Source organism: Limanda limanda, chromosome 2 (assembly GCF_963576545.1).
Source record: "Limanda limanda chromosome 2, fLimLim1.1, whole genome shotgun sequence".
NCBI classification, from domain to species: domain Eukaryota; kingdom Metazoa; phylum Chordata; class Actinopteri; order Pleuronectiformes; family Pleuronectidae; genus Limanda; species Limanda limanda.
Window position 1 is genome coordinate 30232795 of NC_083637.1, and position 13341 is coordinate 30246135.

General features: G+C 39.7%; 1 protein-coding gene across 1 annotated transcript in view; it reads right to left on the bottom strand.

Annotated features, from left to right (window-relative positions):
• The window catches only part of LOC133019231 (VPS10 domain-containing receptor SorCS1), a 151670-nt gene that overhangs the window by 57396 nt on the left and 80933 nt on the right, over nt 1-13341 (bottom strand). Inside the window, exon 3 of the mRNA XM_061085637.1 lies at nt 10166-10265. Coding sequence (XP_060941620.1) covers nt 10166-10265 — 100 coding nt within the window. The remainder of the gene's footprint in view (nt 1-10165; nt 10266-13341) is intronic.

The window sequence follows — 13341 nt, forward strand, 5'->3', positions numbered from 1 at the left end:
TCTATCTATCTATCTATCTATCTATCTATCTATCTATCTATCTATCTATCTATCTATCTATCTATCTATCTATCTATCTATCTATCTATCTATCTATCTATCTATCTATCTATCTATCTATTCATTATCTCAGCAATGCAGTCAGGGAACATAGGGGACACTTTTAATGTTCAAAATGTTACACTTAACATACACTCACCCAAACGCCTGGTGGAACCAGTCTGGATGTTGATTTGCTTATTTAGACACCTTTACAGTTTTTATAATTCATTGTTTTGTAGATTTCATTGTAAATTGATATAATTCACTAAGTAAGTCATGATTACAAACTTTTTTTTTTTTTTAAGTTTTCAAAACTTAAGCCAAAGATTTTAACTGTAATCTCGATTTGCCAATGGATAAAAACCCTTAATTAAACAGTTACACCTTATAGTCTTCTTTTGTTATATCTGTGTTCTTGTGTGCCCATCTTTCTCTCAGTTATTACCAGTGTCCATGTCCCTGCTGCTGAGAATTACCCCCATAGCATGATACCACCACCTACTACCAAACCTGACTAAGTGTGTAGTTTGTACACAGCTGTCCTTTTCCCTTCCAGTGCCCATGTTGTTTAAATAGTAAATGCACTTTGAAAAAATGCCTATATCTGAGCACCCATGGCTGTGTTGTTCTCAAAATTCAGTGTGGTCAGGTTTTATGTTAACATCTTGAATCAGCAGAAATCCCTTGTAATTTTGACATTCAAAAACCTGGTCCTAAGTAAGGTGCAGCGTATGTAATGAGTAAAACGCACAGACATAGGTTGGTGCAAAACCATTTATACACTGTGTTTGTTTCACACACAGATGGTCGACTCACGGCTTTTCTGCTAAGTATAACTCAAACGAGCGCCTGCTGCAGCAAAATGTGTGTTTAGACGAGCCTTAAATTAATTGACGCTGTGTGCATAGATTGCTAAAACAGACCAAATTGTGTTTTTAGTCCTTTAAATATTATTTGTCAAATTCTTCCACCTCTGCAGAAGACTTCTGAAGCTCTCTGAACCTTATAAACCCAGTTCTACGCTTTTCTAAATTATGAATCAATTAATTTTTCCACGGTTGGACTCGATGCAACTTCCACTCTAAGTAAAGCGGAAGTAAACAGGATGCATCAGACCAAATTCAGTTCAATTACAGGAAAGGTTCTGAATAATTCGGTATCCTATACTTCTTTGTTCAGGCTGATGGCGGAATACTTTGGCAAATATGACATTTCATGTATGATAACGTTGAACAAAGGTTGGAGGGCAGGTTTTAACTCTTGGTTATAGAGTTTAAGTTGATAGACAAGTATGGCGATTTTATTCTTTGATTCTGTGAAGTGTGTCTGAAGACTTCCTAAAACCACTGTTTGATATCCAGATAGTTTTGATATATAAATGGTCTGTATTTATGTAGCACTTTTCTAGTCTTGATGACCACTCAAAGCGTTTTCTATGGTGACACATGGGTAATGCGATTTATTTACTTATGTGTGATATTTGTGTTTATGACTTATGCTGATGTATCTGCAGTTTTAGAAAAGAGTAAATGGACGGTACATTATTCATCCTGAAGAGTTTTAAATTGACCTCATCACTCAATCAATCAATGAATCAAATTTTATTTGTATAGCTCATATTCACAAATCCCAATTTGTCTCATAGGGCTTTAACAAAGTGTGACATCCTCTGCCTTTAACCCTCAACAAGATTAAGTAAAAACTACTAAAAATCTCTTTTAACAGGGTAAAAAGAACATGGTCCACCACCACTATCAGATGCCAACACGATACAGGATCCGCCATTACGATCTCTGATTCGCGTCTGTCTTTTATTTAAAGATACCAAAGAAAGAACTTTTGTATTCTAAACTGTTACTAGACTTTAACATCGTATGAATTGCATTATATGTTAATGCTTGCATGGCATGTCTTTTTATGCCAGCCGAGACACCTGTAAATACCATTAGCCATGCCACTGTCAGTCACTGTCAGTTGCCACAGAATAGATTGGCTCACAATTACAAAGTTAATGCTAACAGACACAAGGGGAGATTGGCAGTATTGCTAATGATTTAACTGTAGCCATCAAGTCCTGGATGGGCCTCAGCGTATTCATGTGGAACCGTGTTAACTCAGCAGACTGTCTGCATTGACAGCTCATAGAAAATCATATCACTCTCGCTACTTCTGGACATGAATATTCATGTTCGACGCGAGGTATCCATCGGTATGTATAAAATGTGGCTTTAAGTGCAGGACTTGAAAGCAAAACGATCTGATACACACATTCATAATTATTACTTCTCCACTCCTGCTGCTGCCTACTCCACTGCATCGACCAGGTGCTTTCAACTGTTTGATCCGACTTATTAAGCCGAGCTCCTGCCTCTTGATCTGAGGCATTTACACTCGGACTAATTGAACACCGCCTGACATTTTAGCTCAACCCCGGCCCCTGCCAGGCCTGACAAATACTAACATGTCAGTTTCCTTTGCCTTTCAGTATAATTGGCTATCCATCTTGGATATAGCAGGTTAGCTGCCCCTCATGGCAGTACATAAGTTGGATGGTGTACAAGCTGTCGGTGAAAACAGAGAGCTACAGATTCATTACGTATGAATGAACACAGGCAAGACAAACAGGATAAGTTTAGATAATTAACCAGCAGCATTCCCAGTTCAGACATCTTCATCCATCTTGAGCTACTGAGCTAATGAATTCTTCATAATGATCATTAATAAATAACATAACAACATATGCCATGTGGTGGATGCTTTTATTCAGAACACTTTACATGAGCATGAGTTGATTGCTTTTGGGGGGGGGGACTCACGTCTTTGATCCTGGCAGCATCGGACACATTGACGTATAGCTTTCACTCCCATGCTGAGAAAATGGCCCATTCCCCGTAAAAGCATGGAAAGGAATGCTGATGAAATCCTACAGCTCACAGAGATTTACCAATCCCATCTCCTTTACAACTCCAGCTCCCTCCTTCTCCTGTCCTTGTCTCACACTCTGTCAATCAGTCTCCATCTCCCTCCATCTCTCTGTCCGCCTCTATTTGTGTCTCTCAGGCCTGTCTCTCCTCCTGTCGCTGTGTCTTCTCACTGGTTCCAGTGCGCTTCGCCTCTCCGCTCGTCGCAGCCATTTGGAGTCTGTGCCTTAGGGCAGACAGATGTTGCTTCCCCTCCCAGCATCCACCAACCCCCACCCCACCACCTCAAACGAAACAATCATCCATTAGATTGTGTTTCCGCCGGTGTGCGCGTGGCGTTCCACCCAGCATAGCGTGGCTGATTCGCTGAGATTCATTTGGCTTTGCAATGTGTCCTCAAAAAGCCAGTGGACAAAATCACACTTCACCGCCCTTTTTGCCCACTTCATCACTATGCATCATGCAGTTCAAGGACGTGTTGGTATCAGTTTGCCATTCCTCCACCAGGTGGTATTGCTGCAGGTATATCTGCTAAAAGCAAGCATGTGTCTTAATGACACTTGACCTGTTTAATCAAATTTCCATATTTTTACTGGAGCACTTACTTGCTGCTGGCTAGTTTATGCAATGTTTCGTGGAAAAGAAGTCCATCTTATTATTTTCCTTTTCAGCTTCACACTGTCCCCAAATAAACAAATCAAGTCAACCCATTAGCTGATGTGATGGAGACATTTTCTCTGTGTGGGTGCAGTCATGCAGAGGCATGTCTTAAAACACAGTGTTTTTTTCACAGAACAAAGCAGGTTTGGGAATGTTATTTTGAAGCCTGAGATGTGTGAATGATTTTCCACATCTTACTTTATAATTGCTTGTCAGAATCTAGACTTAATGAATTGATATTGAGAGTCATAATTCTTTATAAATCTCCCTTTCAGCAAAGTCTCAGTGCTCTATTAAAAACATTTGAAACTTCTTTAGTTCAAAGTCGTTTTTATTATTGTAGTTTCAGTCCAACATCCCTCAGCTGGATTCATATGCTCTCACAAATTAGGTATTAACATAAAATGGCCCACAATAGTGGAACTATATTCTGTTATCATTAATGCAGACCCAACATTTCCTATACCAGTTCAAATTTGAATAATTCAACTGGTGAAGCCACGATAGGGCTTTTACGGTGAAGAAGCCACAGGCGATACAGTTGTGAAGACAGCTAGCGCTAATCGAGAATGTTCATTGTCATTTCTGACATTTTTTGACAGTGAAGCAGTTTTAAATATTGCAGTGAGAAATGCAATAAGAAGGTGCAGCCCCAGTGAGCTGTTACGAAGAGCTGCAGGCGACAGGCTGCAGGCACCAGCTTCCAACACAGCTCCATCTTTTCTTGTTTCCTCCTGTTATGTGGAAAACTATCTCTGCCTTTTACAGCTCACACTCAGATCAAGGTTCCTTGTGTCATGATGGAAAACCTCCTATTTTTACAACTTTTGGATTATTATTATTGTTTCCAGCACTTGTCCCTTTCTAATTTCGATGAAAAAACTGCATTGCTGTTTAAAAATATATATAACAGTTCCAATTTTTTTTTTTTTAACTCACTGCCTTAATTTTAATTCTAAAATGCTCATCAGCCAAATCAGTGCGCTCATGTCTCGATACGGCTGTCATTATGTTGTCGTCACATTGAACGAACAATAAAAAGAAAGTTTTGACTACACTTCCTATAACTTTCTCGCCCATGAACCTAGTGACCTTTCAAGATGCAAAAGGGGCATGTCAATTACATGATGTTTAGTATTTGTATAAATCACAGAACTGAGATCCAAATTAAATCAAATATTTAAACCAGTAAAATAATTTAATTAAAACATCATGAATTGGGAGAGAGATTTATACTATATACTGCAGAAAAGGCACAAAGTTATATGATGTTTAAGTATTTATTCGTTAAAGTCATCAAAACTTTCATCATGCTATAAGTCTTTGGAGATCCTGCTTTTTATCTGAGAGTATATGGATTATTTTAGTTTTTTCTATTGTCATTGCCATTTTGAGGACACTTTGAGGATATGTTACAAAAGTTATCTTTGAAGTTTGAGCTTGTGTCCAAAAGTGAGACGATACATAAAAAATTCTCATCATCAGTGGGAGAGGTCCCATCTGAGGTGGATTCATATTCCACCCACCTGTCTGTTGATGCCGTCCGCATGGGGCCGGGATTGTTTTTTAACACTGTACATGAAAAACGTGTATACACACACAAGGACAAACAGAGACACACACTTACACAATTGAGACCTTTGTTGTGAAAACCCTTGAGTCCCCTGATTGTTGCTTAAGTCGATACATTCATGAGAGACATCAGTTACTTGATCCTTAAAGACAAGTCAAAGACAAAAAGCCGTAAAGCGGCATACCCCGAGTTCACGGTTCACATCAACATTTTGCCAGGAACATTCCTATTTGTTTTCAACCCATTGGAGACCATAGTGATTTTTTATACGACAACTATCTGTAAGGGTTTTTTGTTATCAGCACTCACCATCCTAAGCCATTTACTGTAATAATGTGCTCTCACACACAATCCAGATGCCAAAGCCTAAAGTAATTTCCCCTAATGTGTGCTTGAGATGTGTTCTCTCATGTACAGGCTCAGTGTGAAGCCACAATATGAAAATTGATATAATTGCTGTGTTGTCATTCTGTTTTCTCCATGGGTGACCCCTGAGCCATCTCTCCATTTTTTTACTCTGTCATTGTTTTGCTATTTTCCTCCCCTCTCCACTACTCTACCCCCCCCCCCCATCCCCTGCACAATTCCTCTCTTCTTTTCTCTCTCTCTCTCTCTCTCTCGCTCCCTCTCCATCTTCCTCTGCTTTACTCCCTCTCTCCCCCACAGCCACAGAAGCCTGATCTGCTTCCACTACCGTGTGAAGAGAGACGCTTTGTCTGCCACCAGCAGCGGTCACAGGGCGCCATGCCGGGGGAGACAGTAGAGAACCTGCAGTCTCTTCTATCCTCCCTCACAAGAATGCGTGTTTGAACTTGGAAATAACTGCATGTGGGAGAGAAGAGCAGATGTCGAGAGAGTGTGTGTATGTGTGTGTGTGTGTGTGTGTGTGTGTGTGTGTGTGTGTGTGTGAGAGAGAGAGAGAGAGAGAGAGAGAGAGAATGAGAGAGAGAGAGAGAGAGAGAGAGAGAGAGAGAGAGAGAGAGAGAGAGAGAGAGAGAGAGAGAGAAGTGTGAAAAAGTCCCTGTGTTTGATTCCAAAATCAGTTTCTCTATATTATATATTCCAGTATTTAATTTTAGCTACATGAGCAGCATAGGTGGCACTGCTTGTCCGTCCATCTGTCAGTCAAACACTTCAGTACAAGATCAGAGGGGAAAAAACAGGGACTGCATGATTGACATTAAATCTGTTGCAGAAATTCATACACTGTAAAAACGTATGATCTCCTAACTCTCATGTGGCACTACACTTAAAAGTGTTCAACACACCAAATTCATATCATCAAAGGTTTACCTGAGATTAAAGCCACCATCGCATCATAACAACATGCTAATAAAATAAATAAAATGAATAAAGTATATATTAACATTAGCAAATGTTAGCATATATGCACAAATTAACATCTGCCAGGTAAATATCATACATGAACATGATATCTTGTTGAAAATGATGCAATCCTGTCATCTAACTAATTCCAGAAATCTCTGTCAGTATATGTCTCCATTTTTCAAAAAACGATTCATCTTATCAGCTAGGCGTGTGTAATGTAAATGGCCAAAGGAAGTAGTGTGTTGCGATTAGGACACAAGATGCATTCTATATTATTAACACTTGATGAATAAGACCCCTTCTGTGACATTTTTATAAAAGAGAAAAAATCTATGGACTTGTGTGCACTGACTACAGCTATATAATTTTTCTTGGAAAATTGCTTGTTTATTTCTATTACAAACAATTTTACTTCACTATTACAATATTTATTCTCAACACACAGATTCCATGAGAGTCAGTTCATCTGCATGTGTCAATCTTCTCTATCAATGACCCTTTCAATTCAACAGAATATTGTGTAATTATTGTTAAGAGGATTGCTGCTTGAAAAATAATAAAACAAAGCCTAAGAAAAAGTATAGAGTTTATATTAATTTTCTAATATTTTGTCCACATGAATACTAATGACAAGTTGGGCTGATTTGCTGAAAAGTTTCACAAACACATTATCTTATTTGTTGAATTTCTCTCGCTTGAAATAGAAGTTTCAGTTGTCGTTGTTAAATTAATTTGCAGAAATGTCATTTTGTTGTGGGTTATTGAGTTCATATTTAACAGACTTGATTGGCAGAATTATGTATTGCATCTTCATCAACACAGACACGTCTGCATTATTTAACACAACTTCAGATCTATGCTGCTGATGCATAAAAAGAGAGCCGAGTATTTAGAAGTTTGAAACTAGTAATCACAGTAAGTCTTATATGATGTGCACATGCCGTATTTAAGCTCAGCTTGTCAGGCTCAGTACAACAAAAATCTGACAAGTTAAAAATTTGCCTGACAAATCATGCCTGTGATGCCCCTGTTGCTTTTTCAGTCTTTGGCAATCACCTGAGAACAGCAAAGTTGTGTCGCTTTTTTCATCCGCCAGACAGTTAAAATTATTTGGATAAAATGAAGACAGCCTCTGGGGTTGTTAGAGTAGCTCTAAACTTCTTCTTCTTTTGAAATTTTTTAAATCATCACAAATGTCATGCTTTGGCACCATGGGGATAAAATGAATCTGAGCGCGAAATAGGACCCAGAGAGGATGTGTGAACATGTGTGAGACAGAGATAATTAGCAGGGGAGCCTGCACGGGAATGTAAATGATAGGAAATAGACGAGAGGAAAGTTGACAGACACGATGTGCGTGTGTATGCGAGAGCCTGAATGATGGATGTGTGTCAAAAGAGTGTGTAAAAAGATATTTACAACCCGTTAGGCAGCTCTTCTTGCCGCTCTGTGTGTTCGAGTGTAGGGCTTGTTGTTTGGCAAGCCGCTTTTCCCGGACTCAAAGGCTCATGCACTTTTTCAACTGTCCTGGCCGAAGAGTGGACTCATTGGACAATATTGAAAACCTCTTCATTGGCTCAAGGTTCTCTCATAACTTGCACTGTTAATCCAACCAAGCAGTGGAAAGGGAGTTCATATGTACCTCAGTCTCCCTCCCTTTCAATTACAATCACTCCAGTGTGTGCTACTTGTTGGAATGTCATGGAGGCTACATAGTACAGCCTCCATGGAGGTGGACCCCCCCCCCCCCCCCCCCCACCACCACCACCACCACCAACACACACAAACACTAAGACATACACAGCTATCTTTATCAGGACCTTGCATTGGTTTACATTTAATGTAGACAGCCAAACAGAAACCTTATCCCCAACCTTAGCCACAACCAATTTATGCGTATAACCTCAACCTTACAACCTACATGTCTTACCTAAAACCTTAACCAGGACCTCAGAAATGACATTTATTCTTATTAGGACCAGGGTTTGGTCCCCATGAGGTTGTGTGGTCCTGACAAGGTCAGTGTTTTTGCAGGAAAAGGTCTTAAGAGGTAACATGATTACTGAACACACAAACATACACTATGCTCTTAGGCAAGAGGAGGGGTACAGCTAAAGGAGGGATAGGGGGGCAATCATAACTGTGAGTTGATGACAGTGAACCATACTGTTGGCCTAACAATGAGGAAGTAAACTCTACAAGGCTGTTCAAAGCTTCTGATATAGTTTCTGCTGTTATTGTTGATGGTCTCTCTAGAAGCACTAAAACCAAGATGGAGGCAACAAACGCACCCGCAGGAGGAAAAGTGGGGCGTTTGGGTCGGGCAGAAATTCTGGGACATTGACAGTCATACATAAACGCAAAATGGACATGGACAAAAGACTATTCAAAAAAACACATCCCAAAACCCTAATGGACTAGAGTCATAATGGAACCTGAATAAATTGATCCAAATGTACCAGAGGGCAGAACAAATTGTTAACACTATCCATTTGCTGGTGTGCTGCCTCTAATTTATTTTAAGCATGTGTGGAGAGCTGTGGCTCTGCAGCTTCATCTGGCCCCAAACCCGCCGAGAAAGCCTCTGATTAAAGGATAACTGGCTCCTAATCATTACAATCAAAACATCCTTTTCCAGGTTCAGTTCAGGAAGACTCTTCTTCAGAGTTCTCATTCAAGACACAATCCTTTTTTCTGAGGTGACAATATAAAGAACTTGAAGATCTATCCTGTCAAAAAAGCTACCGCTGCTCTCTCTCACTCGCTTTATTTTCACTGGCGGATTTCTGCTTCACTGCATCGTGTGGGGTAACGCCCCTTTGTCATTGGTTGAGGGAGAAAATAGCAGTGCTTGTTTAGATGCAGCTAAAGTCCCAAACTAAAATGCAGTAGAATCGTTGTCAGCTTGAAATGAGATCTTGCACACAACAAGTAAGTTATTCTAAACATTCTATGACCATTACAATAACACTGTATTTCATAATGAGGAACCCTCCATCCTCACTGTGGAATCGATGTCTCTTTATAGGATCATATCCTGCTCATCAGCTCCATCTCATCCTCTGTTGTGACACCTAGCACTGACCTATGGGATGTCCCCGTCACTAATATGGCTCCTAACTTGATCCAGTGGGCGTCTGGGATTCATTATAATAATTAACTGGGAAAAAATGACCCTTCCTGATCTGAGTTGTGTAAAGGGAACGAGGTGAAGCCGTAGAGTGAAAACAGGCAGATGGTTATATCCGTCAATTGAAATGCAGGGAGACCACCTGAAGGAACAGCTTGAGGTATGAGGCCATTCTTTTCTTTTGCTCCTTTTCAGCTGGTTTGATTTAGTTTTGTAATGAAATAAATAAAAAAAAACTAGCCAGGCTATTCATTTCTGACACGGGATAATGTATTATGTATTGTGCTGCCAGCGCTAATACTGCCTTGTGCATCTTAAGGACATTGGAGAAAGCAACAGAGGGAGAGACAGGATTTAAACAGAGAACGATGAGTCAGACAGCATCAGTATGTCTGCCTGTATTTGACTTTACACACTGTGTATGGGACCAACAGAAACCAGAGCAACTCGCACAATTCACACATTCAAGACAACGATCAGATTCAAATGATATAAGAAAAACAATACTACCTTTCTCTTGTTGTTCGGGCTCACATAAAGGTAACTGAGTATTGTCTTTGCTCCGACTTTGTCATTCAGCTTCTGGTACGTTGCTCCATAGTCGGTTGACCTGGAAGGAAATCAGAAAGGTCTGATGAATGCTTGGTGAACTACATGTTGCAATTAAAAGTCCTCCCTCGAGAATTCAGGGTGCAAAGGGGAAAGAGCACCACTGTACAGTAATTATGTATTTTTGTGCTCAATGGAGTGACAACCCACAGCCACTCTGCTGCTTCCGCTGCTTCATGCACTGTTTAATATACACAAACAAATTACAACACATGGCTGTTGAGAAAGTTCATCTGTAGCTTCTGTCTAAATACAGCACACATCAATACTTGGATGCAAGTGTCCATATATACACTTCACACCACCAACAGCCAGTGGCCAGAAGCTTCATGTTTTCAGGTTGCCTGTCCGTCCTATTCTCGTGAACACGAAACCTCAAGGAAGCCTCGAGGGAATTCCCTTAAATTTGTTTCAATATATACGCTCGGACTCAAGAATGAACTGATTCGATTTTAGTGGTCAAAGGTCACTGAGTCCTCACAAAGCACATTTTGTTTCCTTGTGAGGGTGATCTCTCTGTAACACCATCAAGGAAACTTTCCACATTTGGCACACACATTCACTTGGAGGCAACAATTCATTGATTTGATTTTGGAACCAGAGGTCAAAGGTCACCTTCATGTTGGTCTCCAAAAGTAAGTTTTCCATGAACGTAATATCTTAAGATTAGCTTGAGGGAATATGTCCAGCTTTTGTATAAATATTCATAGATGAACTGATTTGATTTTTGTGCTCAAAGGTAAAAAGGTCATGGTCACATGACCTTGTGTTGTTTAAACATGATATATCAGGAATGCCCAACATTTATTTCATTACATGAGGCAAAAACATTCACTTCGACTCATAAGACTTGATCAGAATTTGGTTGTCAAAGGTCAAAGGTCACTCTGACCTCTCATACACACGATTGCCTTGTGACTGTAATATCTAAGGAACATCTCAAGGGATTTCATTCAAATTTGGCTCACATTGGGTTAACTGATTCGATTTAGATAGTTAAAGGTCAAGATCACAGTGACCCTAACCTAACCCTCTGGGAAATAAATGATGCACACAGAAACTGCACTGGTTGGCAGAGGTTGACAACCCCAGTGTGACCACTCTAGTTTCTCCTGAAATGTTTATAAGGCTCTCACCACCATCATCAGTGTGACATTTTATCAGAATAAAATCATAGTTTTATCGGAATTTTTAGGGATAAGGACCGGTTTAATGCTCCTCGTGGTTAAACGTGTATTTCATCCACCTGCTGTATCACTTCATATTGCAATAAAAAATGTGTATAATAAAACATCTAATTATGCAAAACTGTGCATGTGGCGTTGCTGAACAGGCTGGAAAATTGAAGAGTAATGTATTTATGATTAATCTGATGGAGACAGTGTGTTCTTACAGGAATTGCACACCTTTGTTCCAAAGCACTGTGAAATTATTAATTGATTAACAGTCAAAACAGTCAAATTTAATCAATGGGTAAATCATTATAGAACACTTTAATCTTGCCAAAAAATAATCACATGGCTCTATGTCTCTGCCCCATGTCACTTCTCAAACGCTGCATCTTTTATTGGCTATTAACATGCCCATTTGCTATAATTACATTTTCAGGTCCACTTCAGAGCGCCCTCTGGTAGACTGACAAGGCCGGCAAGGAGACATGCTCCATATCTCTGGTATATAAACTTAAGTTACATAAAGGCGAATGACAGAGCAACTCTTAACCGCTAAATTTAAAGCCATCTTAGAATGACTACTGAAATATTCAAATGTTGGTTAAAATGCTAATGCAATATTTGTGTTCCGCTGAAATTTAACATTTTAGACTGTCGCCAAAAGATTGAACAACTTATCTGTGCTGTCAGGTGTAATTTACCTTGAACAGCCTGAGGCTCAATCAAGGAGCTATAATAATTTCACATGAAGACAGAGGAAAAAAGCCATCTTAAAAATGCAGGAAAGACATTGCAGAATGTCTTGAGTGACTTCAAATTAAGCCATCACTCAAGTCAAGCTTTGTTTTTTGTTTTTGTTTTTATATCCATGTGGCTGTTAAATCCAGAACGACGTCGACGAGTGGAAAGTTTTTCTGATGTTTCGATTCCACATACAGGAATAAAGATAAACAAATATTAATGGAATTAAAGGGATAGATCACTGAAAAATTATAATTCACCTATTTACTCACCACTATACCGATGGAGGGGGTGGGTGAAGTGTTTTGTGGACTCAAACACTTCACCCACCCCTCCATCGGCATAGTGGTGAGATGATGAGTGAACTTTCATTATTTTATTGAAATATCCCTTTAATTTCTCATGCATTGCCTCTTCAAGATCCACTACACTTCTATCCGCCCTGGGAGAGGGATCCCTCACATGTGGCTCTCTCTGAGGATTCTATTATTTGTTTTCCCTGTTAAAGGTTCCTTTTGGTAGTTTTTCCGTATTCTTGTTGAGGATTAAGGACAGATGATGTCGCTCCTTGTTAAGCAGTATGAGCTTAATTGTGATTTGTGAATATGGACTATAACAATTTTAATTGATTGATGATTGATTTATGACAGTTTGGTTTCAATGGGGAGCAAAAACATTTCCCCTGGGCAAACCTTCCCTGGATGAGTTCAGCATCATTCATCAGAAACCATCATCAAACACGACCATTGCACAATGACATCACGCTATTGATTGCCCCCCTACACAGAATCATTTCATTAAAAGGCCAATGACTTATTTTTAGTGCAACAAGCAACTTTCAGCATGAACCGGTGAAATGACCCAACCCCAGCAGATCGTGAATGTTACATCAATGGAAAATTATGTTTTTTTCAAGGACTAAGAATGTGAAAGGAAGAATAGTGCCTGTTGAAAGGCTATTCAGTGATTATGTGTGGGTGTAAAACGGAGCTTGGACCACACAGCTGTGATTTCATCCGTTTTGTGCATGTTCTCTCCACAGGGGCTGTAGGTGAGCCAATACTTCACATTGTCCACAGGTTGGATTAAAGAAAGGTATGAGTGAAACATTGTACAGGACACATTAATCACAGCACTCACATTACATTGATATGGCTCACAGAG